At 38.5% G+C, this 27505-nt stretch overlaps 1 protein-coding gene across 1 annotated transcript in view; it reads left to right on the forward strand.

The window, feature by feature from the left end:
- LOC106803129 (ankyrin repeat and sterile alpha motif domain-containing protein 1B) overlaps nt 1–27505 on the forward strand; it is a 762921-nt gene that overhangs the window by 352949 nt on the left and 382467 nt on the right. Inside the window, exon 10 of the mRNA XM_087449060.1 lies at nt 5344–5509. Within this exon, the coding sequence (XP_087305186.1) occupies nt 5344–5509 (166 nt within the window). The remainder of the gene's footprint in view (nt 1–5343; nt 5510–27505) is intronic.

Consider the following 27505-nt stretch of genomic DNA (forward strand, 5'->3'; position numbering starts at 1 on the left):
GTAAGTGAAATACTATTCAGTTTGCAGAGTATAAAACACTTTAAAAGTGTTTTATATTCTTTTCTTACAGTGATTTGAACCTGTGATAGTTTTTTTGTGTGTGTGTGTGAGGAGATCAGCCCTGTGCTAACATCTGCCAATCCTCCTCATTTTTTTGCTGAGGAAGACTGGCCCTGGGCTAACATCGTGCCCATCTTCCTCCACTTTATATGGGATGCCGCCACAGCATGGCTTGCCAAGCAGTGCGTCAGTGTGTGCCTGGGATCCGAACTGGTGAACCCCGGGCCACCGCAGTGGAGTGCGAGCACGTAACCGCTTGCACCACCGGGCTGGCCCTCTGTGATAGTTTTTGAATGACATTGTTTCAGACTTCATTCGCTTCACAAATGTTTGTTAAGTGCATACTATATGAAAGAGATGGTCGTGGTTCTTGCCTTTATGGTTCTTTAATTCTAGTGGAGGATGCAGGCCTTAAAATACTAACTGAAATGTTAATTATTTTATGTATTCATTTTTTTTAGCATATATTCATAGAGCCCTACTATGAACAGGGCACTTTGCTGGGGGCTAGACAAGCATGTCTTTAGAAATTAACCCCATTTATCTTATAGCTTAATGGAATTATGTTTAACCTTTGGTTTATTCTTCCATATCTTGTTATTTTAATGAGCTTACTATGTGGATCATTAATGCATTTAATGAAATCATTTGGCACTGAAATTCTGAGATATTATGAGAGAAAGTGTTAAATCTTTAAAAAGAATAAACGTGCACTATGACTAGAACATTTTATGATTCTCTCATCAAAGTTATGATGAAAGGAAATGAGTTTATTTTGACGTGACTTTCAGTAACCTCCTGCTAGTGTTTGAAAGTGAGTTAATTGGGAGAGGAGTAGGACTGGAGGCAGGGAGACTAGTTTGGAAGTTGTTCCCACAGTTCAAGTGAGATACAATGGTGACTTGGCCTAGGATGGTAGCAGGGGCGGAGAGAAATGAATGTGTTTGAGATATAATTCAGTGATAAAGTATGGGGCTTAGAGATTGACTGGGCATGATGTTGAGGAAGAAGGAAAATTGAAGAATGGCCCTCAGGTTGTTTGAGTGGCTAGTGTATGAAAGTACTGTTTACTGACTGGAAACAAAGAAGAGGGAATGATTTGAGGAGAAGTTGACAAAATGTTTAGATTTTTTTTTGAAAAATAAACATGAGGATAATCATGAATGCTTTGACAAAGATGAATATGAGGAGAGACTTATCCTACCAGATAGTAAAATTAATTTTAAGGCTGCAATAATCAAAACAGTGTGATTCTGCTAGTAGAATAGATTGACATATGGAACCAATTAGAAACCAGAAACAGATTCAATTATATGTAAGCATATGGTATATACTTATTGTCATAGGAATTCTATTTCAAAAGAAATAGTTGAACATGTAAACAAAGATATATGCACAAGAATATTCTCTTAAAAGCGAAACACTAAAAATTCAATATGGTAGGATTAACTAAATAAATTATGATCATCTGTATATTGGGACCTAACCTTAAATTTATCATGTAGACATATATTTGTCGTTGAAACTTGTTCACAATGCATTATTATAGGTAAATATCAGATTAGAAAACATTACACATAATACTTTTATATATTTCACGTATAATATCTTCATGTAAGATTTACAGAAAATTCCTTGAACCTTCATCCCACTTTGGGTGGGAAGATACAATGCCCTCCTAAAGATTTTTATAGAATCTACAAGGTATCCAATCTCACTTCTTGTGATCATCTCTTGCTGCAAATTCCTGTTTGTGTAGAACTCTTGATTTCATTCATTTTTCTCATCTTGTACCTATTCTTGACTCTCTGCTCCAAGACTACTGGAATAGGTAACATACCCTGGTTACTTGTAGCAAGAGACTTTGTTCAGGAATATTCATAGCAACGTTGTTATTAATAATAAAACTCCTGGGAAATGTTTAGAAGTCCACTGTCAGGAGAATCTGTAAATGAATTGTGGTATACCTACCACAACTCCTGTATGACATTAAAAATAAATAAAACTCAGGAAGATAATATTGATTGAAAAAAGTCATAGAGGAACAAGAGCATTTTTTACTATATTTACGAAGTTCAAAAGTGTATAGTAAAAAACAGTTTATTCTTTATTGATACTTACATATGTACATTTTAATGACAATCCAGGGAATTATAAATACAAAGTTCAGAACAGAATTTAGCCCTGATTTGGGAGGGAGTGGGTAGGATTGGAAAGGGGAACATGGGTGGGAGGGAGAGGGTTTCAATGATAATGTTCCATCTCTTAAACTGAGTAGTGGACTCACATGAATTCATTTTATTGTTTTATAATCGCACATATCCATCCTCTTTTGAGGAATACTTGTCAGATATTTTGTTGGATGCCCCTCTTTTTTTGACAGTATGAAATATTTGATTACAAAATCATAATTTCACTATCTTTACCATCTCCTTCCCTTGCGACTCTCACTTTCCGTAAGGAAGCCGTGTACTACAGACTTCAATAAGAAACGATGGCACTCCCTTAGGAAGCAGAAGAGGGTACACTTCATTTTTTAAAATATTTTTTCTCTCCTTTGCACACAGCCATGTGTCCACTCGTACATTTACAGAGGGAAGCAATCTGGGAGGATATACACCAAAATGTTACTATTAGTTGTCTGAGCATGCTGGGTTTTCATGTGATTTTTTCCCTCTTTGTTTATATTTTCTAATATTTCTCTAATAAATGTATATACTTCCTTTTTAAGAGAAAAGCAAAATAATTCATCCTGTGTGGTTAAATTTTGGAGTATTTTTCAAGGCCTTTAAAATCCTCACAATTCTTTATCAACACAGTAAAATTCCAACTTAACCAAATCCATGAAGAATGGGTTGTTCTGATTAATTTAATTTTAGGATGGACTAGAGTTTAAGCTACAGACTTTCTTTTCATAGACTCCTTATCATCTTATTGTATTAATCTCAGTTTTTTCACTTTTGATATGCAAAGCAGTAAACAATAACAGTAAACAATAATACTAACCAAACTGAAAAGCAAAGTAATTTACATCTTAGAAAGACATAATCATTTCCCTGTTAGTTACATTTGTTAAAAAGGACGTTAGAGACTGTTCAGTTGATCAGTAAATATTTATTGAGCACCTACTATGTGGCAGGACCTGTATTAGATACTGGGGATAAAGTGGTGAACAAGACAAATTCCATCCTTCATGGAGTTTACAGTCATCTGGTGTATTCACTGTGCAGTGTGTTTCATACATAATTTTATCAATAGATAGTTCTGCTGAAAGATTTCCAGTAATGAGAAGTTCCTTCTGTTGCTTTCTAATGCTATTTTTTAGCTATTTGTTATATTAGTGCATTTTTATTTTAAAAGATAAGCAATATTATTAATTCATAGAAAATTATTTTTTGACTTGACCCAAATTTGGCTTCCTTGACTTATAAACATTGGTCTTTGTTCTGCCTTTAAGAACTTTAGAATAAATTCACCACAGCAACTTCTCCCCTACCCACTTTGTGGGATAGCTCTGGAGGGATAGCCTTTCAAATATGTTGAGAAAACTATTATGCTGCTGTATGGCTTCTCCAGGATAGAACACTGCAGTTCCTTTCATCATTTCTTCTGTGACTTGGTTTTTAAATCATACATCATCCTGATTGCTTTCCTATGGTCGCTTTCTACTTTGTCACCCTTTGTTGTTAAAAATAAATTACTCCCAATTTCCTGCTTTCAATAGAGTAGAGTGAACGTAATTGACTCTTTGATGTGTGAGGGTCTGGTATGGTCTAAAAGCAATTACACTGACCTTGAATACTTATTATACTGTACTGTAAATATCATTATAGAAAAAATAAGAATTTGTACTAAATCTTTACCAACCCTTAGATATATCTTGGAAGATTTTTTGAAAGTGAGTTTATTGTTTTCTTATTTGTCTTTTTCTTTTGATAGTGAATTAAGCTTTATAAAGATAACAAATATCAACAATAAAACATGATTAGTTATAAAATTCATCATGAAGAATTTTTTTCTCTAGTAAACTATGAACTTTCTGAAGGAAAGGGTTATGTCTTACTCTTAGTTTTTAAAAATCTCCAGCACTTAGCACAGTCCTAGATGTATATGATAGATGCCCAATAAGATTTGTTGACCAACTAATATCTTGTAGAAGAACATAAGATCTTGTAAAATGAAATGAATTCCAATTTTAATAATATATTGAAGAGTCAGTAGTATAGAATTGGACTTTAGGGGCCAGCCCCATGGCTTGGTGGTTAAGTGCGCGAGCTCCGCTGCTGGCAGCCCGGGTTCGGATCCCGGGCGTGCACCGACGCACCGCTTCTCTAGCCATGCTGAGGCCGTGTCCCACGTGCAGCAACTAGAAGGATGTGCAACTGTGACATACAACTATCTACTGGGGCTTTGGGGGAAAAATAAATAAATAAATTAAAAATTAAAAAAAAAAAAAATAATTGGACCTTAGTTTTATCCTAACCTGAAAAAGAGTAACCTTAGTATATTAGTTAACAATATCCACAAAGAAAAATACTGGTGTGTTGTGTGGGAATACTTTTACATCTAAATGACAGAAAATCCAATTAGCAATTAGTAATGGCTCAAACAATATGAACTTTATTATTTACTTATGGAGCCTGCAGAAACCAGTCCTGGGGCTATTTGAGTATCTCAATGATATCATTAAAGTCCCAGTCCCTTTTTATCCTTTTGTTGCCATTCTTGGCCTGTTACCTATTTGATCTTAGGCTTATTGTCTTACGGTCACAACATGCCTGCCCTAGCTCCAGGCATCAAAACTATATCCAGAGAGGAATGGCCAAGGTTCTGAAAGAGCCTCCTTGCACATCTTTTCTCTGAGGAAAAATACTTTTCCAGAAGCCTCCCAGCAAATTTCTCCTTACATCTAACTGTCCAAAACTGAGTTATATGGCTATCTCTAGGAAGCAAGCAAAGGAGTCAAGTCTTGGGAGTGACTACTGATTAGGTAAGCACCAATTTATGCCACAGCTGGAAAATAGATATATATTACTAAAGAGATCATGATCTTTACTTTTTGAGTGATAAATTCAGGGGAACCAAATCATAAGAACCCTTCTAGAAAGATCACTGATAATATTGGGGTTACATGATTGCATAACTTATTCAAACAGATGAATCATCACCTCTCAATCACTCTCAGAAGAACCAATGAAACTGATTATCTTTTCTAGTTTTTATAAATTAAACAGGCTGTGTCTTTATCACAAAGCTATTTTTATTTCTTCTCCTTCCTTTCAGGAGTCCTATCCAAAGAAGAGGAATTACACTATGGAAATTGTACCATCTGCTTCCCTGGATACATTTCCTTCAGAAAATGAGAACTTTCTATGTGATCTCACGGACACAGCAGTTACAAAGAAACCCTGCTCCTTAGAAATTGCCAGGGCCCCTTCCCCAAGAACTGGTAATACATTTCTTATTCACAATGGATCAATTCAGTTTTCATGCTTGTATATATGAATATGTATCATTAGTATTTTGATTTCTCACAATATTTTCAAAATGAAAGTGCCCCATTATAGTCTCAATAATTATTTTTTGCATTTTGAAGTTGAGTCCAGGTGAGTCAAAGGGTTTTTGATGTGAACTTTCTTAACTTCCTAGCAAGATCCCTCATGGGAGAGGTACTGCCTTGGCGAAGGTACTTTCAATAGTGAAAAACCTTCTAGGTCAGATACAAAGCTTTGGGTCCTTCAGAACTTCATAGCAGATTTGGTAGCAAGAGAATTTTAATATACTTTTCTGCGTGCTATCTGTTTTCAGGTTATCAAAGTGTACTCAGCTACTTTGTATATTTTATATCTGTATGGTATTTTCAGATCTATTATTTTATTTATTAGTATTATATACTAGTGAACGAAGCAAGCAAATATTATACCCATTTTACAGATAAGGAAATTGGAGTTAAGTGTCTTATTTAAGATCAATACATGGTGAGGCCTTTGCTTCAACATGAGTGTTTGGCTGCATATTTCCTTTCTTTTACTTAACCACTGCCTCTACGAAAGAATGCAGGATAGTTACATGAAAGTGAATGAGGGGGAAAAGTTTCAAGTGGGTGGTCAACAAATTCAATGCTGCAAAGGAATGGTAAGAAAAATTCTGAAGAGAGGCTATTTTTGGTTTGACGATCCAAATTGGTGCTTATTTTTGAAAAGTCAGTTTTAGAAGTGATGTGATAAAACCAGATTTCTGGAAGTTAACAGTGAGACACTGGGAAATGGGAAATAAGGGAATGAGAGTGGAGAATACAGATTACCCTTTCAAGAAGATTAGAAGAAGAGATATGATGGTAACATGAGAAGAAAGAAGTACAGGGGAGAAATGCCTAGTTTATTGAAGGGTAAGGCTAGGTCAAGTTTAGAGGTTGGAGGAATTTGCTGGTGGAGACCAAGGGATTGAAGATAAAGAATAAGTAGAGAGAACAGAATAGGTATAAGTTAAGATTGAGCAAGTCTAAGAAAACACAGACTTTGCTTCCACCAGAGAGAAGAGAGAAGAGAGCATGGTTATGAATATAGAGAAATTCTGAAATATGTATTTCCAAATGGATTCAGTCTGGGTAAGAGATAAAAGGTCATTAGCTGAAAAGAAGAGCTAGGTCTTGAGAAGGGTTAAATTAAAATTCAGAAAAGCCATTTCAGATAATAAGCGAGGGAATTTTATAGAATTTTTATAGAAGTGAACAAATAGGCTTTTGAACAGCATTGAGGCTAGGGTTTTGTATGAATCATAAACATGCAGAAGGAAGATTTTTAGGATGATGTAAGAGCATAATAATGAAAATACTTAAAATTTGTTGAGCATGTACTATGTGCCAGATACTGTTTTAAGTGCTTTATATACGTTTTTTCATATAATTCTTACAATGCAGTAAGGTAATAATATCATTATCCCCAGTTTACAGATGAGGAAACTGAGGCAGTGAAATATTAGGTAACTTCCCAAGGTTACATGTTTATAAGGAATGGATCTGGGACTTAAACTTGGATTGTCCACCTTGTGCTCTTAAATACTATGTTACAGTGCTGCATTATGTTAGGAGATGAAATGGAGCAGAAATTGTGAACCAAGTACTGAAACTCTCAAGAAATGTGGAGGTATGACTGGAAGTCCACGTATGATAGCAATAAAATACAGAAAAGAATGTTATAATAGGATAGCCAAATCTTTAGATGAGCAGCAGATTTTGGATGGAGGCAGAAGAACTGTGAGTGATCCAGAAGCAGTGATGGAGAGGGAAGACAATGCTGATCCCAAACTAAGGGGGTTGATGAGAATGAAAAATCTTCCATAGGAGAAATATTGAAGGAAATAGTGGGAAAATCAGGGGGAAAGCTCAGTTAACATAGGAAAATGGAGAGCATATATGTATGAAAATGCAAAAGAGCTTTAATTATGGCACAGTGTAGGAGTGTGTCAGGGGTGATGGAGGCAGGAATGAAAGAGTCAAAGAAGACAGGGATTTCTTCATTAAACAATTCAACATGAATTGAGTTCCTTCATGTGCCAGGCACTGTTCTACATGCTGAGGATAGAGGAATGAAAAAGACCTGGACCCAAGCAGGAGGACTGATTGGGCTCAGAGCAACTCTCCTGCTGAAAACAAGCATGCTGGATAAAAATACAGAAAAGAAAAACTTCTTAATAGCATCAAAAAGGTGACCGGAAAATTATATATATCAAATAACATTTAACTTAGGAACTTTTTATTAGTAGGTTAGTAAGAAGTAATCAAGCCCAAACACTGGTGAGGGTGGGAAGCCAGTGGAACACTAAGGCCACTTGTCCTGAGGGAATTTGCTGAACCTGCTGTTGAACTTTGAAGCTCAAGGCCTCTGTATGTTTGTATACAGAAAACAAATCTCTGTGCCTGCCCAACATAAAGACTGTAATAGGAAATCTTTCTTCCATACTGCTGGGACTCCAGGGGATACATCATCACAGTAATCAGAAACAATCCTTCCCCATAACCCCTACCCCAAGGAGACTTTAAGGGAAGGTGATTTGTTGTAAGCAGAACAAGGCAGGGGGAAATTCCTGAGGAGTTATTACCACAAACTGGTCCTCACACAGATTTGTAGCTAAAATTTATATCACCTAGATGGTCCCAAAAACGTCAATCCATGAATTTAGTTTAAAGTAATACCCTCAGGCATCAAGCAGAAGCAAATGTAATCCCTCTAGAGAGGAATATGCTCTCTTCCTAGGCCCCAGATAATTCCTATAAATATTTTTCCAATTAAAATTAGCAGTTTACAATAATTAAGCCTGAAAGGATTCCCCAAATGGGAAACAATAGAAACAAGAAGGGACAGATCCACAAATATTGGAATTATCAGATGCTGACTTCAAGATGCCAATGCTATTATAAATAAAAAAAAGATAAGCTTGAAGGTATTTTGAGGAAGAAAACTATAAAAAGTGACCTAGCATATTTGAGAGGAAAAAACAAATTAGATTAGATTCAGCTGAAGAGAGAGTTAATAAGCTGGAAATTAGGTCAGAAGTTTTTCAGAATGCTGCTTAAAGAGACAAAGAGATGAAAAATATGAAAGAGAAGCTAAGAGACTTGGAGGATATACCGAGAAATTCTAACTTGTCTAATCAATGTTCCAGAAGGAAAGGAGAGAGAAAATGGGGCAAAAGTAATATATTTGAGGAGCTAATTTTCCAAAAAGGCACAGGCCTCCCCTTGCACTCACATGGAGGCAGACAAGTGAACAGTTAATTTCAATAGAGTATAATAAGCGCTAAGATAATGTTACACAAGGAGTGCTTTGGGATCAGGAAAGAGCAACATTTAACCCCGCTTGGGAGTTTGAGGAAGAATTCATAGAAGAGATGATGTCTGTATCTGTTATTTATTGCTATTTAACAAGATGCCCCAAAATGTACTGACTTAGAGTAATATCAGTCATTTATTTTGCTCACAAATCTGCAGGTTTTCCCAGGTTCATTTGACAGGGACAGCTTGTCTGTGCCACATGAGCTGGGGCTGCTCAACTGGGGGACAGAAGACCCACTTTCAAGGTGGCCCACTTACATGGCTGGCAAGTTGGTGTTGGCTGAGAGCTTGGCTGAGGCTGTAGCCTGAGGATCATTTTTCCTTTCCATGGACTGCTTGCGTTTCCTTATGATGTACTGGCTGGACTCTGGGAGTGAGCATCCCAAAAGAAATAGGTGGAAGCTGTTATCATTTTTATTATCTAGCCTTAGAAGTCACAGATAATCACTTCTACTATAGTCCCAAGCCCACTCAGCTTCAAAGGAAGTGAACCCCATTTCTTGATGGAAGGAGTGTCAAAGTCACTTTGTAATATAGGATGGGAGATATTTTTGCTGTTATTTTCAGAAAATACAATCTGCCATGCTCTGCCCTCTGGGCACAATAATTTATATCCTTTTATATACAAATTACATTAGTTTCTTCCTTCAGGATCCCCAAACATCAGCCCATTACGTCATGAGCTCCAAGTCTAGGTTCAGATGTGCAAGAGTCTCCCTGGTGAAGTTCTTATGGTAAGGTCCTTGATTACCTTTGCTCTTGGTAATGATGATCAGTGAACTAAAGAAACAAGTTATCAGTTTCCTCTCCTACACACCCAACATATAATGATCGGGCAGGCATAGGAAAACCACAATTGACATGCCCATTCTAATACAGGGAAAACAGGGCACACAGCAATCACTAGTCTATGGCAATTCAGAATCTAATCAGGCCCAGTTCCTTGATTGAGGCTTGGTCTTATGGTGTAGGAATTGTTCTCTGTGGCTCTTGGTTCCACCCTCTAGTCATTCTTCCTTTTCCATAAAAAGTAGCCCATGTTTACTGCTGAGTATCTTTCTCACCTGCTTTCTGCCTGTAAAAGATTAGGGGTCAAAGACCTCTTTTCATTTTGTGCAATCTCTGTTCCTTCCAGTCCGAGCTGATATAATTTCTTTTAAAACTGTAGACTTTTTATGTTTCAATTTACATTCCACTCCATTAGACAAAAGTTTATATTCCAGATAAGCTTTTCTCTACCTTGGGCTCCTGATGAGACTTCAGTAAGACAATGTCCTTAAGATTCTTAGAAACTCTACTGTTGAACAGAGAGGATCTATGAGGCACACCCTTGAAAATCTTTAGAGGGTCTTTTGTCTGGCTTAAAGCTTCAATGAAGCACCACCTGAGAGCTCTCTTATGTCTTAACAAATGATTTTATAATCCCACTCAGATTTGATTATTGACCTTCTTAATTTGAGAATTGCTTGCAATTGGAGCAGGTGGAAATAAGAAACCAGTTTCTTCTTTATTTATTTATTTATTTTTTTGTGAGGAAGATCGGCCCTGAGCTAACATCTACCAATCCTCCTCTTTTTTTGAGGAGGAAAACTGGCCCTGGGCCAACGTCTATGCCCATCTTCCTCTACTTTATATGGGACGCAGCCACAGCATGGCCTGACAAGCGGTGCATTGGTGCACACCCGGGATCCGAACCAGCGAACCCCGGGCCGTGGCAGCGGAGCGCGCGCACTTGACCACTTGCGCCACCGGGCCAGCCCCTTCTTTATTTTTTTTATTTTTTGGACTCAGAAATTTCTGGTGCCTTTGTATTCAGTCGACCATTCTTTAGTTCCTTTCTCTCTACTTGCATTTTATCATACACAGCCAGAATCAGCTAGGTTGCATTATAAGTATCCTGCCTGGAAATCTTAGCTAGATCATAGAGTTCATTGTGTTCACTTGCTATTTTCCATGTTACTGCAGATGTCAATCTGGCCAAACTTTTCACTACTACATAACAAATGAATCCTTGCTTTTAGCTTCCAATTACATTTACTTTCCTTTAAGCCTTCACCAACAGCTTTCTTATAGCTCTTTGGTCTCCCACAAATCCTCTCCTCGGCCTCTCAGGCTTTCACAATCACTCACTTTGAGGCCCTTCCAGCTTCTGCCTCCTGACCAGTCACAAAGTTAATGATGCATGTTTTAGATTTTTGTTATGACAGCACTCCATTTCCAAGTATCAAAATCTGTTCTGGGTATTGATTGTTGCATAACAAACCACCTCAACACGTAGTGAGTTAAAACAACAACAATCATTTATTTTTCTTATGCATCTGCAATTTGGGGAGAGCTCAGCCAGGATAGCTTCTTTCTGCCCCAAGTGGTTTCAACTGGGGCAGATTGACTGGGGGCTGGAGGATTCATTCTCAAGGCTGATCCTTACTCATATGGCTAGCATGGCCTTCTTAGACTTCCTCATGATATGTGATATGTGATGGGGTTCCAGAAGCAAGCATCTTAAGAGAATGAGGCAGAAGCTGTATTACTTCTTATGATTTAGCCTCAGAAGTCAACCACACTTTCATTGTAGTCAAGAGCCTGCCTATATTTAAGTAGAGGGAATTTAATCCCCTCATCTCCTTTATGGAAAAGTGTTACTAAAGTCACATTATAAGAAAATATTCTTGCAGCCACTTTTGGAAAATACTAATTCCCACAGTGCTTGAGTTGCTTGTTATTGTTATTGTTTTTTAAGTGGGGTAAGAGTTAATTTGCATGGATATATGATTTTCCCCAATTGTGTTCAATCATCTGGATTCAGTATAACAGAAACCAGTTTGCTCGATTGATCCAGACTTAATCCGTAATGATTGGTTGTCTTTTTTTCCTTTATTTTTTTATTGAGGTAACATTGGTTTATAACATTATATAAGTTTTGGTGTACATCATTATATTTCAACTTCTGTGTAGGCTACATCATGTTCACCACCAAAAGTCTAGTTGCCATCTGTCGCCATACACATGTGTCCCCTTACCCCTTTAGCCTTCCCTCAGCCCTCCTTCCCCTCTGGTAACCACCAGTCTATTCTCTGTATCTATGTGTTTATTTGTTGTGGTTGTTGTTGTGTTTTTATCTTTGCATATAAGTGAAATAATAATGGTATTTGGCTTTCTCTGTATGACTTATTTCACTTAGCATAATACCCTCAGTGTCCATGCAAGTTGTCGCAAATGGCAAGATTTTATCTTTTTTATGGCTGAGTAGTATTCCATTGTGTGTGTGTGTGTGTGTGTGTGTGTGTGTGTGTGTGTGTGTATCACATATTCTTTAACCATTCATCCATGAATGGGCACTTAGATTGTTTAAAAGTCTTGGCTATTGTGAATAATGCTTCAGTGAACATAGGGGTACATAAATCTTTTTGAATTAGTGTTTTCCTGTTCTAAAAGTGGAATAGCTAGATCATATAGTAGTTATGTTTTTAATTTTTTGAGGAATCTCCATACTGTTGTCCATAGTGGCTGCACCAATTTACACTCCCACCAGCAGTATATGAGGCTTCCTTTTTTCCACATCCTCTGCAACACTTATTTCTTGTCTTTTTAATAATAGCCATTCCAATGAGTGTGAGGTGATATCTCATTGTGGTTTTGATTTGTATTTCCCTAATAATTAGTGATGTTGAACGTCTTTTCATGTACCTGTTGGCCATCTGTATATCTTCTTTGGAAATATGTCTGTTTGGATCCTCTGCCCATTTTTTAATTGGGTCATTTGGGTTTTTTTGTTGTTGTTGTTGAGTTGTATGAGTTCTTTATATATTTTGGAGATTAACCCTTTATCAGATATATGATTTGCAAATATCTTCTCCCAGTTGGTAGGTCGCCTTTTCATTTTGTTGATGGTTTCTTTTTCCATGCAGAATCTTTTTAGTTTGATATAGTCCCATTTGTTTACTTTTTCTTTAATTTCCCTTGCCTGAGGAGACCTATTCAAAAAGACACTGCAAAGATTGATGTTAAAGAGCATACTGCCTATGTTTTCTTCTAGGAGGTTTATGGTTTAAGGTCTTACATTCAAGTCTTTAATCCATTTTGAGTTAACTTTTGTGTATGGTGTAAGATAGTGACCTAGTGTCATTCTTTTCCACGTGGCTATCCAGTTTTCCCAGCACCATCTATCGAAGAGACTTTCCTTTCTTCATTGTATATTCTTGACTTCCTTTGTTGAAAATTAGTTCTGTAAATGCATGGGTTTATTTCTGCATTCTAAATTCTGTTTCATTGACCTGTGTGTCTGTTTTCTGACGATACCGTGCTGTTTGGATTACTGTGGCTTTGTAGTATCCTTTGAAAGTAGGGATAATGAGCTTCGTTCTTTTTTCTCAGGATTGCTTTGGCTATATAGGGTCTTTCATTGTTCCATATGAATTTTAGGATACTTTGTTCTATTTCCATGAAAAGTATCATTAGAACCTTGATAGGGACTGTTTTGAATCTGTAGATTGCTTTAGGTAGCATGGACATTTTAACCATGTTGATTCTTCCAATCCATGAGCATGGAATATTTTTCCATTTCTTTGTTTCTTCTTCAATTTCTTTCAACAATATTTTATAGTTTTTAGGACACAGGTCTTTCATCTCCTGGGTTAAATTTATTCCTAGGTATTTTATTCTTTTATTGTGATTGTAAATGGACTAATATTCTTGATTTCTTTTTCAGCTATTTTGTTTTTAGTGTATAGAAACAGAACTGATTTTTTTATGTTGATTTTGTACCCTGCAAATTTACTGTATTTATTTATTTATTTATTTATTTATAGTTTTTTTTTTAATTTTTTGTTTATTGCAGTAACATTGGTTTATAACATTGTAAAAATTTCAGGTGTACATCATTATACTTTTATTTCTGCATAGATTACATCATGTTCACCACCCAAATACTAATTACAACCCATCACCACACACATGTACCGAATTATCCCTTTCACCCTCCTTCCTCCCCTCTTCCCCTCTGGTAACCACCAATCTAATCTCTGTCTCTATGTGTTTGTTTATTGTTGTTATTATCTACTACTTAATGAAGGAAATCATATGGTATTTGACCTTCTCCCTCTGACTTATTTCACTTTGCATTATACCCTCAATGTCCACCCATGTTGTCACAAATGGCGGGATTTCATCGTTTCTTATGGCTGAGTAGTATTCCATTGTGTATATATACTACAGCTTCTTTATCCATTCGTCCCTTGATGGGCACTTAGGTTGCTTCCAAGTCTTGGCTATTGTGAATAACGCTGCAATGAACACAGGGGTGCATGTACCTTTACAAATTGGTGTTTTCAAGTTCTTTGGATAAATACCCAACAGTGGAATAGCTGGATCATATGGTAGTTCTATCCTTGCTTTTTTGAGGAATCTCCATACTGTTTTCCATAGTGGCTGCACCAGTTTGCACTCCCACCAGCAGTGTATGAGAGTTCCCTTCTCTCCACATCCTCTCCAACACATGTTGTTTCCTGTCTTGTTAATTATAGCCATTCTGACGGGCGTGAGGTGATATCTCATTGTAGTTTTGATTTGCATTTCCCTGATAGTTAGTGATTTTGAATATCTTTTCATGTGTCTGTTGGCCATCTGTAGATCTTCTTTGGAGGAATGTCTGTTTAGTTCTTTTGCACATTTTTTAATTGGATTGGTAGTTTTTTTGTTGTTGAGATGCATGAGTTCTTTATATATTATGGAGATTAAGCCCTTATCAGATGTATGGTTTGCAAATATCTTCTCCCAATTGTTAGGTTGTCTTTTCATTTTGTTGATGGTTTCCTTTGCTATACAGAAGCTTTTTAGTTTGATGTAGTCCCACTTGTTTATTTTTTCTATTGTTTCTCTTGCCCGATCAGATGTGGTGCTTGAAAAGATGTTGCTAAGAACGATGTCGAAGAGCGTACTGCCTATGTTTTCTCCTAGAAGTTTCATAGTTTCAGGTCTTACATTCAAGTCTTTAATCCATTGGGAGTTAATTTTTGTGTATGGTGTAAGGTAAGGGTCTACTTTCATTTTTTTGCATGTGGCTATCCAGTTTTCCCAACGCCATTTGTTGAAGAGACTTTCTTTTCTCCATTGTATGTTCTTGGCTCCTTTGTCAAAGATTAGCTGTCTACAGATGTGTGGGTTTATTTCTGGGCTTTTGATTCTATTCCATTGATCAGTGTGTCTGTTTTTGTGCCAGTACCATGCTGTTTTGGTTACTATAGCTTTGTAGTATATTTTGAAATCAGGGAGTGTGATACCTCCAGCTTTGTTCTTTTTTCTCAGGATTCCTTTAGCTATTTGGGGTCTTTTGTTGTTCCATATAAATTTTAGGATTCTTTGTTCTATTTCTGTGAAAAATGTTGTTGGAACTTTGATAGGGATTGCATTGAATCTATAGATTGCTTTAGGAAGTATGGACATCTTAACTATGTTAATTCTTCCAATCCAAGAGCACGGAATATCTTTCCATTTCTTTGTGTCTTCTTCAATTTCTTTCAGCAATGTTTTATAGTTTTCGGTGTACAGATCTTTCACCTCTTTGGTTAAGTTTATTCCTAGGTATTTTATTCTTTTTCTTGCAATTGTAAATGGAATGGTATTCTTAATTTCTCTTTCTGCTACTTCGTTGTTAGTGTACAGAAATGCAACTGATTTTTGTACGTTGATTTTGTATCCTGCAACTTTACCATATTCATTTATTACTTCTAAAAGTTTTCTGGTGGATTCTTTAGGGTTTTCTATATATAAAATGATGTCATCTGCAAATAGTGACAGTTTCACTTCTTCCTTTCCAATTTGGATCCCTTTTATTTCTTTCTCTCCCCTGATTGCTCTGGCTAGGACTTCCAGTACTATGTTAAATAGGAGTGGTGAGAGTGGGCATCCTTGTCTGGTTCCTATTCTTAGAGGGATAGCTTTCAGTTTTTCACCATTGAGGATGATATTAGCTGTGGGTTTCTCATATATGGTCTTTATTATGTTGAGGTACTTTCCTTCTATCCCCATTTTATTCAGAGTTTTTATCATAAATGGATGCTGTATCTTGTCAAATGCTTTCTCTGCATCTATTGAGATGATCATGTGATTTTTGTTCTTCATTTTATTAATGTGGTGTATTACGTTGATCGATTTGCGAACGTTAAACCATCCCTGCATACCTGGAGTAAATCCCACTTGATCATGGTGTATAATCTTTTTAACGTATTGTTGTATGCGATTTGCTAGTATTTTGTTGAGGATTTTTGCATCGATGTTCATCAGTGATATTGGCCTTTAATTTTCTTTTTTTGTGTTGTCTTTGTCTGGTTTTGGTATCAGGGTAATGTCAGCTTCATAGAATGAGTTAGGGAGCTTCCCCCCCTCCTCAATTTTTTGGAAGAGTTTGAGAAGGATAGGTATTAAGTCTTCTTTGAATGTTTGGTAGAATTCACCAGGGAAGCCGTCTGGTCCTGGACTTTTATTTTTGGGGAGGTTTGTGATTACTGTTTCGATCTCCTTACTGGTGATTGGTCTATTCAAATTCTCTACTTCTTCTTGATCCAGTTTTGGAAGGTTGTATGATTCTAAGAATTTATCCATTTCTTCCAGATTGTCGAATTTGTTGGCCTATAGCTTTTCATAGTATTCTCTTATATAATCTTTTGTATTTCTGAGGTGTCTGTTGTAACCTCTCCTCTTTCATTTCTGATTTTACTTATTTGTGCCTTCTCTCTTTTTTTCTTGGTGAGTCTAGCTAAAGGTTTGTCAATTTTGTTGATCTTTTCAAAGAACCAGCTCTTGGTTTTATTAATTTTTTCTCTTTTTTTCGTTTCTATTTCATTTATTTCTGCTCTGATTTTTATTATTTTCCTTCTTCTACTGATTTTGGGCTTTGTTTGTTCTTCTTTTTCCAATTCCTTTAGGTGCATTGTTAGACTGTTTATTTGAGATTTTTCTTGTTTATTGAGATAGGCCTGTATCGCTATAAACTTCCCTCTTAGAACCGCTTTTGCTGTATCCCATAAATTCTGGCATGTCGTATTTTCATTTTCATTTGTCTCCAGGTATTTTTTGATTTCTTCTTTGATTTCTGCGTTAACCCAGTCGTTGTTCAGTAGCATTTTGTTTAGTCTCCACGTATTTGTGGCTTTTCTGATTTTCTTCCTATAGTTGATTTCTAGTTTCATACCATTGTGGTCAGAAAAGATGCTTGGTATTATTTCAATCTTCTTAAATTTATGGAGACTTGTTTTGTGGCCTAATATGTGATCAATCCTGGAGAATGTTCCATGTGCATTTGAAAAGAACGTGTATTCTTCAGTTTTTGGATGGAATGCTCTGTATATATCTACTAGGTCCACCTGTTCTAGTGTGTCGTTTAAGGCCAATATTTCCTTATTGATCTTCTGTTTGGATGATCTATCCGTTGGTGTAAGTGGAGTGTTAAAGTCCCCTACTATTATTGTGTTACTGTCTATTTCTGCTTTTATGTCTGTTAATAATTGCTTCATATATTTAGGTGCACTTACATTGGGTGCGTAGATATTTACAAGTGTTATATCCTCTTGTTGGATTGTTCCCTTGATCATTATGTAATGCCCTTCTTTGCCTCTTTTTACAGTTTTTGTTTTAAAGTCTATTTTGTCTGATATGAGTACTGCTACCCCAGCTTTCTTTTCATTGCCATTTGCGTGGAGTATCTTTTTCCATCCCTTCACTTTCAGTTTGTGAGTGTCTTTAGGTCTGAAGTGTGTCTCTTGTGTGCAGCATATATATGAGTCTTGTTTTTTTATCCAGTCCGCCACCCTATGCCTTTTAATTGGAGCATTTAGTCCATTGACGTTTAAAGTAGCTATTGATAAGTATGTACTTACTGCCATTTTTTTAACTTTTTATTTTTCTCAGTGTTTTAGTAGTCCTTCTCTGTTCTTTTCTTCTTCTATACAGAATTGATGGTCACTTTAGTTTGACCTCTGTCTGAAAGCTGTACTCTTTAACTCCCCTCCTCCCTCCTTTTATGTTTTTGATATCATATCTAACCTCTTTTTTGTGCATTTGTATCCATTATGTTCTTATCATGGAAATAGATAATTTTTCCTATTTGTGGTCTTCTCTTTTCCCCTTAAATCAGTCCCTTTACCGTTTCTTGTAGCACTGGTTTCTTGGTGACAAACTCCTTTAATTTTTGCTTGTCTGGGAAATTTTTCATCTCTCCTTCCATTTTGAATGATAACCTTGCTGGGTGGAGTATTCTTGGCTCTAAGTTTTTTCCTTTTAGCACTTTAAATATATCGTGCCATTCTCTTCTAGCCTGTAAGGTTTCTGCTCAGAAGTCAGCTGATAGCCTTATGGGGTTTCCTTTGCATGTAACTTGACATTCTCTTGCGGCTTTTAGGATTCTCTCTTTATCTTTAATTCTGGACATTTTGATTATGTTGTGTCTTGGTGTGGGCCTCTTTGGGTTTATCTTGTTTGGGGCTCTCTGTGCTTTCTGTACCTGGATGTCTGTTTCTTTCCTTAGGTTAGGGAAGTTTTCATCTATTATTTCTTGAAATAGATTCTCTGCCCCCTTGTCTCGCTCTACTCCTTCCGGGTCACCTATAACACGGATGTTAGTGCGCTTGATGTTGTCCCAGAGGTCCCTTAGACTGTCCTCACTCTTTTTAATTCCTTTCCCTTTTACCTGTTCACCTTGGGTATTTTCTTCTAGTCTTTCGTCCAGCTCACAGATCCATTCTTCTGTATCCTCTACTCTGCTTTTGAGTCCCTCTAATGTATTTTTCATTTCCAGTATTGTATTCTTCATTTCTGATTGGTTCTTTTTTATATCTTCCATTTCTATGTTGACATTCTCACTGAGTTCATCTATTCTTCTCCCCAGATCAGTGAGCAACCTTAACACTCTTTGTTTGAACTCTCTGTCAGGTAGGTTGCTCATTTCTGTTTCACTTAGTTCCTTTTCTGGGGTTTTGTCCTGTTCCCTTACTTGGAATGTATTCTTTTGCCTCCTCATTTTGCCTCTTTCTCTGTGCTTGTGTCTACGTATTAGGTAGGTCAGCTACGTCTCCTGCTCTTGGATAGGTGACCTTATGTAAGTGATGGCTTAGGAGGCTTCCAGTGTGCTTCCCTCAGTTCTCAATGTTCCAGGGGTGACCCCTTTGTGGGCTACGTGTGTCCTTCTGTTGTGGCCTGTTTGCTCTCCCTGTAGGCACCCAGGGAGGCCGAGTTATGCCCCTGGCCAGCTGTTGTAATGCTCAGCTGCTTGTAGTTGTTGTGGGCCCTTCAGTCTCTTTATCAGGTGTGGGAAGCCCTAGCACAGTGGGCTGCAAGTTCTAACACCACATTTTTGTTGCAGTATTTCTTTTAAATGAGTAGGCCCCCACTGTGGCAGGTTGTTAGGCTCAGGGCCTTACAATTGCTGTAAGCCTCTAGCCTATTAGGTCTCTTCTCAGCTCTCTGAGGATTGCAGCTGGGTGGGGCTGGCCTCAGGCACAGGAGCACCCAATTGTTTCAGGCTTTGGAAGGTGGGGCAAACCCCCTATGTGAGTCTTTGAGAAACACAAGTCTTCTGCAGCTGACAAGCCCTGCCGCCCACAGGTCCACACATACAGTCAACACAGTCCTGCCCCGTGTGAGTGCCCCGACCTCCCGAAGCGGACCCAGTCTCTCCACAGCGGGAGCCCCACATGCTCTGCCACCACCCCACACTCTCCACCCGCTCCTTGTGCACACCCTGCCCCGCTCAAGTCGGCTCAGTTGCCAGGCTGCAGAGAATCCAGTCACCAATCTATGCAGGCCCACAAGTTGCCTGAGGGCTTGTTGTTGGGTGGGGCCAGTCTCTAGTGTGGGCTGCCTGCCCTGGCTGAGCTGGATTAAATCAGTGCTCTAGCGGGTGGGGCAGACCTGGGCTAGCAGGCCTCAGGGAGAACTCCAATGGCGTCTGTGTCAGCATGCCCACACCAGGCCACAACAATGGCCGCCGCCAATGTCCCAGTCCCTGGAGAGGTCTCACCTCTCACCGAGATGCACTCAGGGCCTATTAGGTGAGTCTCTTTTCACCACAGCACCGTGCACCTTTCCTTCTGGTGATTTTAGGATGCGTTCTGAAATGGGTGAGTTTGCGCACGGGCCCTTTAAGAGCCGGTTTTCGTTTCTTTGTGAACCAGCTTTTCTTGGGGTATTCCCCAATGTTTTAGTAGCAGGCAAAGTCAGATATTATGCCGCTGGTCTCGATTGTGCTGGGTCCACAAAATGCCCACAGCGGGGGCGCTCCCCAGCTCAGGGCCCCGCGCCTCCAGGGAGGGCTGCGTACCTGTGCGCTGCTCCCTGCGGCCGTGAAGCTGGCGGCTTGTGAAGGCGGCGTTTTTTCTCTCCAGAAGGGAGTCTCTGCCTCTTCCACCTCAATTAGGATTGTCCTTTGTTGCAGGAGTTCCTCTTATCCAGTTTTCAGTTCTGTCTCAGGGGTAATTTTTCCACAAGTAGTTGTAAATTGGCTGTGTCCACGGGAGGAGGTGAGTTCTGAGTCTGCTTACGCCACCATCTTGAGTTCGCCCCCTCTCATTTATTATTTCTAATAGTTTTTTGGTGGATTCTTTAGTGTTTTCTGTATATAAAATCATGTCATCTGCAAATAGTGACAGTTTTATCTCTTCCTTTCCAATTTTGATCCCTTTATTTCTTTTTCTTGTCTAATTGCCTTGGCTAGGACTTCCAAAGCTATGTTGAATAAGACTGGTAAGAATGGGCATCCTTGTCTGGTTCCTGTTCTCAGAGGAATAGCTTTTGGTTTTTCACTGTTGAGTATGATGTTAGCTGTGGGTTTGTCATATATGGCCTTTATTATGTTGAGGTACTTTCTATACCCATTTTATTCAGAATTTTTATCATAAATGGATGCTGAATCTTGTCAAATGCTTTCTCTGCATCTATTGAGACGATCATGTGATTTTTATTCTTCATTTTGTTAATGTGGTGTATCACATTGATTGATTTGTGGATATTGAACCATCCTTGCATCCCTGGAATAAATCTCACCTGATTTTGGTGTATGATCCTTTTAATGTATTGTTATATTCCATTTGCTAATATTTTATTCAGGATTTTTACATCTATATTCATCAGTGGTATCATCCTGTAATTTTCCTTTTTTGTGTTGTCCTTGTCTGGTTTTGGATTCAGAGTAATGTTGGCCTTGTAAAATGAGTTAGGAAGCATCCTGTCCTCTTTAATATTTTGGAAGAGTTGAGAAAGATAGATATTAAATCTTGTTTGAATGTGTGGTAGAATTCCCTGGGGAAGCCATCTGGTCCTGGACCTTGGTTTTTTGGGAACTTTTTTTTGGTGAGGAAGATTTGCCCTGAGCTAACATCTGTTGCCAATCGTTCTCTTTTTGCTGAGGAAGATTGGCTCTGACCTAACATCTGTGCCTATCTTCCTCTATTTTCTATGTGGTACACTGCCACAGGATGGCTTGTTGAGTGGTGTGTCAGTCCATGCCCAGGGTTTGAAACTGCAAACACCAGGCCGCTGAAGCAGAGCATGCGAACTTAAGCACTCCACCACTGGGCCGGCCCTGGGAAGTTTTTGATTACACTTTCAATATCTTTACTAGCGATTGGTCCTTTCAGATTCTCTATTTCTTCTTGATTCAGTTTTGGAAGATTGTATAATTCTAAGAATTTATCCGTTTCTTCTAGGTTATCCAATTTGTTGGTGTATAGTTTTTCATACTATTCTCTTATAATCCTTTGTATTTCTGTGGTATCCATCGTAATTTCTCCTCTTTTGTTTTTGATTTTATTTGTTTGAGCCTTCTCTCTTTTATTCTTACTGAGTCTAGCTAAAGGTTTGTCAATTTTGTTTATTTTTACAAAAATCCAGCTTTTAATTTCATTGATCTTTTCTATTGTCTTTTTAGTCTCTATTTCATTTATTTCCACTCTGATTTTTATTATTTCCTCCTTTCTACTGATTTTGAGGTTTGTTTGTCCTTCTTTTTCTAGCTCCTTTCGGTGTAATCTTAGATTTTTTTGAATTTTGTTTTTTGTTTCTTGAGGTAGGATTTTAGTAGGGCTTTTTATGTACAGCTATAAACGTCCCTCTTAGTACCACTTTTGCTGTATCCCATTGATTTTGCTATGTCGTATTTTATTTGTCTCCAGGTATTTGTTATTTCTCCTTCGATTTCTTTGTTCACTCAATAGTTGTTCAATAGCATTTTGTTTAACCTACACATGTTTGTGACTTTTCCAGTTTTCTTCTTGTAGTGGATTTTTAGTTTCATACCATTGTGGTCAGAAAAGATGCTTGATATTATTTTAATTTTCTTAAATTTATCGAGACTGCTTTTGTGGCCTAATATGTGATCTATCCTGGAGAATATTCCATGTGCTGTCAAGGAGAATGAGTATTCTGCAGTTTTTGGATGGAATTTTCTGTATAGATCCAGTCCATCTGGTCTAATGTGTCATTTAAGGCCAATGTTTCCTTATTGATCTTCTTTCTGGATGAACTATTCATTGATGTAAATGGGGTGTTAAAGTCCCCTATTACTATTGTGTTATGTTCAATTTCTCCTTTTATATCTGTTAATATTTGCTTTATGTATTTAGCTGCTCCTATGTTGGATGCATGGATATTTACAAGTGTTACATCCTTTTGTTGGATTGATCTTTTTATTATTATGTAATGCCCTTATTTATCTCTTTTTACAGTCCTTGTTTCAAAGTCTCTTTTGTCTGATATAAGTACTTCCACCCCAGCTTTCTCTTTGTTTCCATTTTCCTGGAGTATCTTTTTCCATCCATTCAGGTTCAGTCTGTATTTGTCTTTAGATCTGAAGTGAGTCTCTTGTAGGCAGCATATATATGGGTCTTGTCTTTTTATTCATTCAGCCACCATATGTCTTTTGATTGGAGCATTTAGTCTATTTATATTTAAAGTAATTATTGATATGTATGTACTTATTGTCATTTTGTTAATTGTTTTCTGGTTGTTTTTGTAGTTCTTCTCTGTTCCTTTCTTCTTCTCTTGCTCTTTTCCGTTGTGATTTGATAACTTTCTTTAGTGTTATGTTTGGGTTCTTTTCTCTTTATTTTTTGTGTATTTATTTTAGGTTTTTGTTTTGTGGTTACCATGAGGTTCATATATAATAACCTATGTAAATAGCAATCTATGTTAAGTTAGTGGTCTCTTAAGCTCAACCTCATACTAAAAACCCTAGCTTTTACTCCCTCCCCATGTTTTATGTTTTTGACATCATATTTTACCCCTTTTAATTTTGTGTATCCCTTAACCTCTTTTTGCAGCTATAGATTTTAGTACTTTTGTCTTTTGACTTTTATACTACTTTATAGCTGATTGATCCACTATCTTTACTATATATTTGCCTTTGCCAGTGATATTTTTTCTTTGATGATTTTCTTATTCCTATTTGTGGCCTTTTCTTTTCCACTTAAAGAAGTCCCTTTAACGTGTCTCATAAGGCTGGTTTATTGGTGATGAATTCCTTTAGTTTTACTTGTCTGGAAAACTCTCTCTCCTTCCATTCTGAATGATATAATCTTGCTGAGTAGAGTCTTCTTGGTTGTAGGTTTGTTCCTTTCAGCACTTTGAATATATCATGCCCCTCTCTGCTAGCCTGTGAGGTTTCTGGTGAAATGTCAGCTCATAGACTTATGGGGTTTCCTTTGCAAGTAACTTGTTGCTTTTCTCTTGCAGCTTTTAGAATCCTCTCTTTATCTTTAATTCTTGAAATTTTAATTATATTGTATCTTGATTTGGGCCTCTTTGGGTTCATCTTGTTTGGTACTCTCTGTACTTCCTGTACCTGGATGTCTGTTTTCTTCCCCAGATTAGGGAAGTTTTCAGCTATTATTTCTTCAAATAAATTCTCTGCCTCTTTGTTTCTTTTCTTCTGGGACACATATAATGTGGAGATTAGTACACTTGATGTTGTCCCAGAGGTCCCTTAGACTGTCCTTGTTCTTTTTAATTCTTTTTCCTTTTTTCAGTGCAGCTTGGGTGATATCCTCTACTCTGTCATCCAGATTGATGATCCATTCCTCTGTGTCATCTACTGTGCTGTTGATTCACTCTAGTGAATTTTTCATTTCCATTATTGTGTTCTTCATCTCTCATTGGTTGTTTTTTATATTTTCTAATTCTTTGTTAAAATTCTCAACATGTTCATCTATTCTTCTCCCCAGTTCAGTGAGCATCCTTATAACCATTAGTTTCTACTCTTTATCAGGTAGATTGTCCATCTCTGTTTCATTTAGTTATTTTTCTGAGGATTTGTCCTGTTCTTTTATTTGGAACATATTCCTTTGTCTCCTCATTTTACCTACTTCTCTGTGCTTATTTCCATGTATTAGGTAGACCAGCTACATCTCTCAGTCTTGTAAATGTGGGCTTATGTAGGAGATGTCTTTTGGGGCCCAGCAGCATGCTCCTCCTCATCACCCATGCCAAATGCTCCAGGAGTGTCCCATGTGTGGGCTGTGTGTGCCCTTTCTGTTGTGGTGGGGCTGCTAGTCCTGTAGGCACACAGATAGGCTGGGCTGGCCCCTAGTCTGGCTAGTTGTGAGCCCCAGCCATGTGCGGCTGCTATCAGCATGTTATTGGTGGGACAAGCCCCCAGCATGGCTGACTGTGAAATCTGGTAGCATACAACTACTGTGGGTTTGCTGGTAAGTGAGTCAGGCCCCCAGTGTGGCTGCTTGCTAGGCCTGGGGGTGCACAACTTCTACAGGCCCTCAGTGTGGCTTGCTGCATGGCTGGGGTTGCTTGGCTGCCTCGAGTGCACTGGTGAGCAGGGCAGGCCCCTGTGGATCCTGGGGGCATGGCGCATGGCTGTTGTTATCACGCTTTTGGCTGAGGCAAGCCCCTAGCATGGGCTGCCTATGTGGCCCAGGGGTGTGCAACTTACTCAGGTGTGCTGATGGAAGGGGCAGGTCCCTAGTGTGGCAGCACACACATTGGTGTGTAGGGCAGATCCCTGGTGAGGCTGGCTATGCCATGCGCAGGTGCTGCTAGCTTGTCTTGGGTGTAGCAGGCCCCCAGCACACTGGCTATGTGGCAACGTGTGACACTTTCAGAGGTGTTGGTGGGTGGGGTAGATCCCCTGTGTGGCTGTTTGCAAGGCCCTTTGGTGCAAGTCTGCTGCGGGCTTGCTGGTGGGCAGGGCTGTTCCTTTCAGTGGGCTGCCTGCAATGCCTTGCTGTGCTCATTTGCCTTGGGTGCTCTAGTAGGCAGGGCAGGCTCCTGTGCTAACAGGCTAGATGAAGGATTCCAGTGATGCCTGCCAATGTCTGTGTCAACATGGCTGAACTAGGTCACAATAATGGCTGCCACCAATGTCTCTGTCCCTGGGGGTGGGAGTTCAGCCCAGCCCCCTCTTGCCTCTCTGGGATGTGCCCCAAGCTTAGTAAGTGAGTCTCTTTTACCAATGGACTATGAACTTTTTCTGTCTGTGTTTTTGTGTAGGTTTCTGGGTCAAGTGCATCTGTGTATGGGCCCTTTAAGAGCAGGTTTTTCTTTCCCTGAAGTTCTGTAGCTTTCCTAGGTGTATTTCCCGTGGGTTTTCAAAGCTAGGTGTTTTGAGATTTTCTCTCTCTTGTGCTCAATCCAAGGACTGGGGTGCCTAATGTGGAGCTTGAATCCCCTGCTCCTCTGGGAAAAGCTCAGTACCTTTGAGATCACCCCTAGCCGTGAAGTGCCGCAGCTAGGGTGTGGGTTTTTCTTCAGCAGGACTGTGTCTCTGCCTCTTCCATCCCTGTCTGTGTTGTCCATTGTTGTGGAGGTTCCTTTCATCCATTTTCCAGATCTCTCTCAGAGGAAATTTTTCCACAGGGTAGTTGTAGTTGTAGTTGTAGATTTCTTGTGTTTGTGGGAGGAGGCGAGCTCAGGATCCTCCTATGTCCCCATCTTCCAAACTCCCTGATTGGTTGTCTTTGCAGTTTGGGCTGTGATTATGAATTTTAGGGAGAGTCCAGAAATAAAATGGAAGAATTTTTCATTTTAATGATAGGAAAAGAGAGGAATACAAGTTAGAGCAGTTTCTGTTCCAATTCTAGATGAAACCTTATCTAGAATCTCACAGAATTCCTCTTTGGAAATACCATAGCAGATAGAAGAGAGCATCAACATAACTGTCTTCTCACTAGATGAGGAAACAGTTTGCATCTTTTTCCTCTGTTTATTCTATTAATCCATAGCTTAGGTTTTGTGTGGATCCAGTTACATCCAAGTCTCTCACTGTGCTATGCCTAGTCCCTCATGACCTGTACTTAGCTTTACCTTTTTCCCTCAGGGCCAACTAACTAAGCTGATGAACTCGGGGAAGGTACTGACCTCTCTTGGAGTTACTGATGTTTTTCCTTTGTTATTAAGTCCTTTATTGACTAAAAGTACAACTTCCAAATGTGGAGCCATGTCTTGATGCACATGAGTCTTTTAGAGGCCCTCAAATTGAACTGGGTGGGTAACTACCCTTCAATTCCTCATCTGCTCAATAAACATTTATTGAGTACCTCTGTTGTTCTAGGCATTGTGCTAAATGTTGTAGAAGAAACAGAGGGAAACGTATAATTCCTGATACTTAGGAGCTTAGAATGTGTTAAAATTAAGGATAATAAGTACAGTGAGAGAGGTGAGCATAAAGTGCTCCAAGAGGGTAAAAGGGGAGGGAGTGAGTGAAAGCTTACTGGAGGAGGTGCTGCCTGATCTGAGCCTCAGAGAAGGAAGAATTAGGTGGATGAATGGGAGGTGTATGGCTCTCAAGGCCGGGGAACAGTGTGTGCAGAGATCCACAGGTGTGGAAGAACATAGTGCATTCAGAGACTATGCCCAACTTAGCATGATTAGAGAGTATAGAATGCTGCTAGGATAAAATGCATAAAAGAATAAGAAGTGACATGCTGAAGTTTGGATTTCACCTGACAGCAGAAGTGAACCACTGACAGACTTTAAGTAGGGACAAGGTGTGATAAGTTTTTGTTTTAGAATCATCTCTTTAGCAACATTGTCGAGAATAGATTGGACAAAGATGAGGCTAGAGCAGGAAGATTAATTAGGAGATCAATGTGCAATCTCAGCAAGAAATGGTGGTGGCCAGGACAAAGGCAATGCCGGCAAAGAGGGAAAGAGGGAACAAAGGTGAGGGGTATATAGGTGTGAAGCTCATCCCTTCTCCCCTTGGAGATTCTGACATTTGGGAAATAAGTAGCCAAGGGAACTAAATAATTATATCTTAGGAAATGTATTCTGTAGTTTTTGGTTAACTGTTTTGGATAACATGGCTAAGATTTACATACAAAATGGGGATTTCTATACACACAGGAACTGTATTCTGAAGCTTAACTGCAGAGAGAGAGAAAGAGAGGGAGAAGATGGAGGGAAGACCAGGTCTTTAGAGGGACTGTTATGGGTTGAATTGTGTTCCCTCTCCCAAAAAAGATATGTTTGCATTCTAACCCCTGGTACCTCAGAATGTGACCTTATTTGGAGAATTTGGAGATAGAGTCTTTATAGAGATAATCAAGTTAAAACGAAGTTATTAGGTGGGCCCTAATCCAACATGCCCAGTGTCCTTATAAAAAGAGGGGAATTTGA

The sequence above is a fragment of the Ceratotherium simum genome, chromosome 25 (genome assembly GCF_057802395.1).
Source record: "Ceratotherium simum simum isolate JZ-2026a chromosome 25, ASM5780239v1, whole genome shotgun sequence".
Classification (NCBI taxonomy): domain Eukaryota; kingdom Metazoa; phylum Chordata; class Mammalia; order Perissodactyla; family Rhinocerotidae; genus Ceratotherium; species Ceratotherium simum.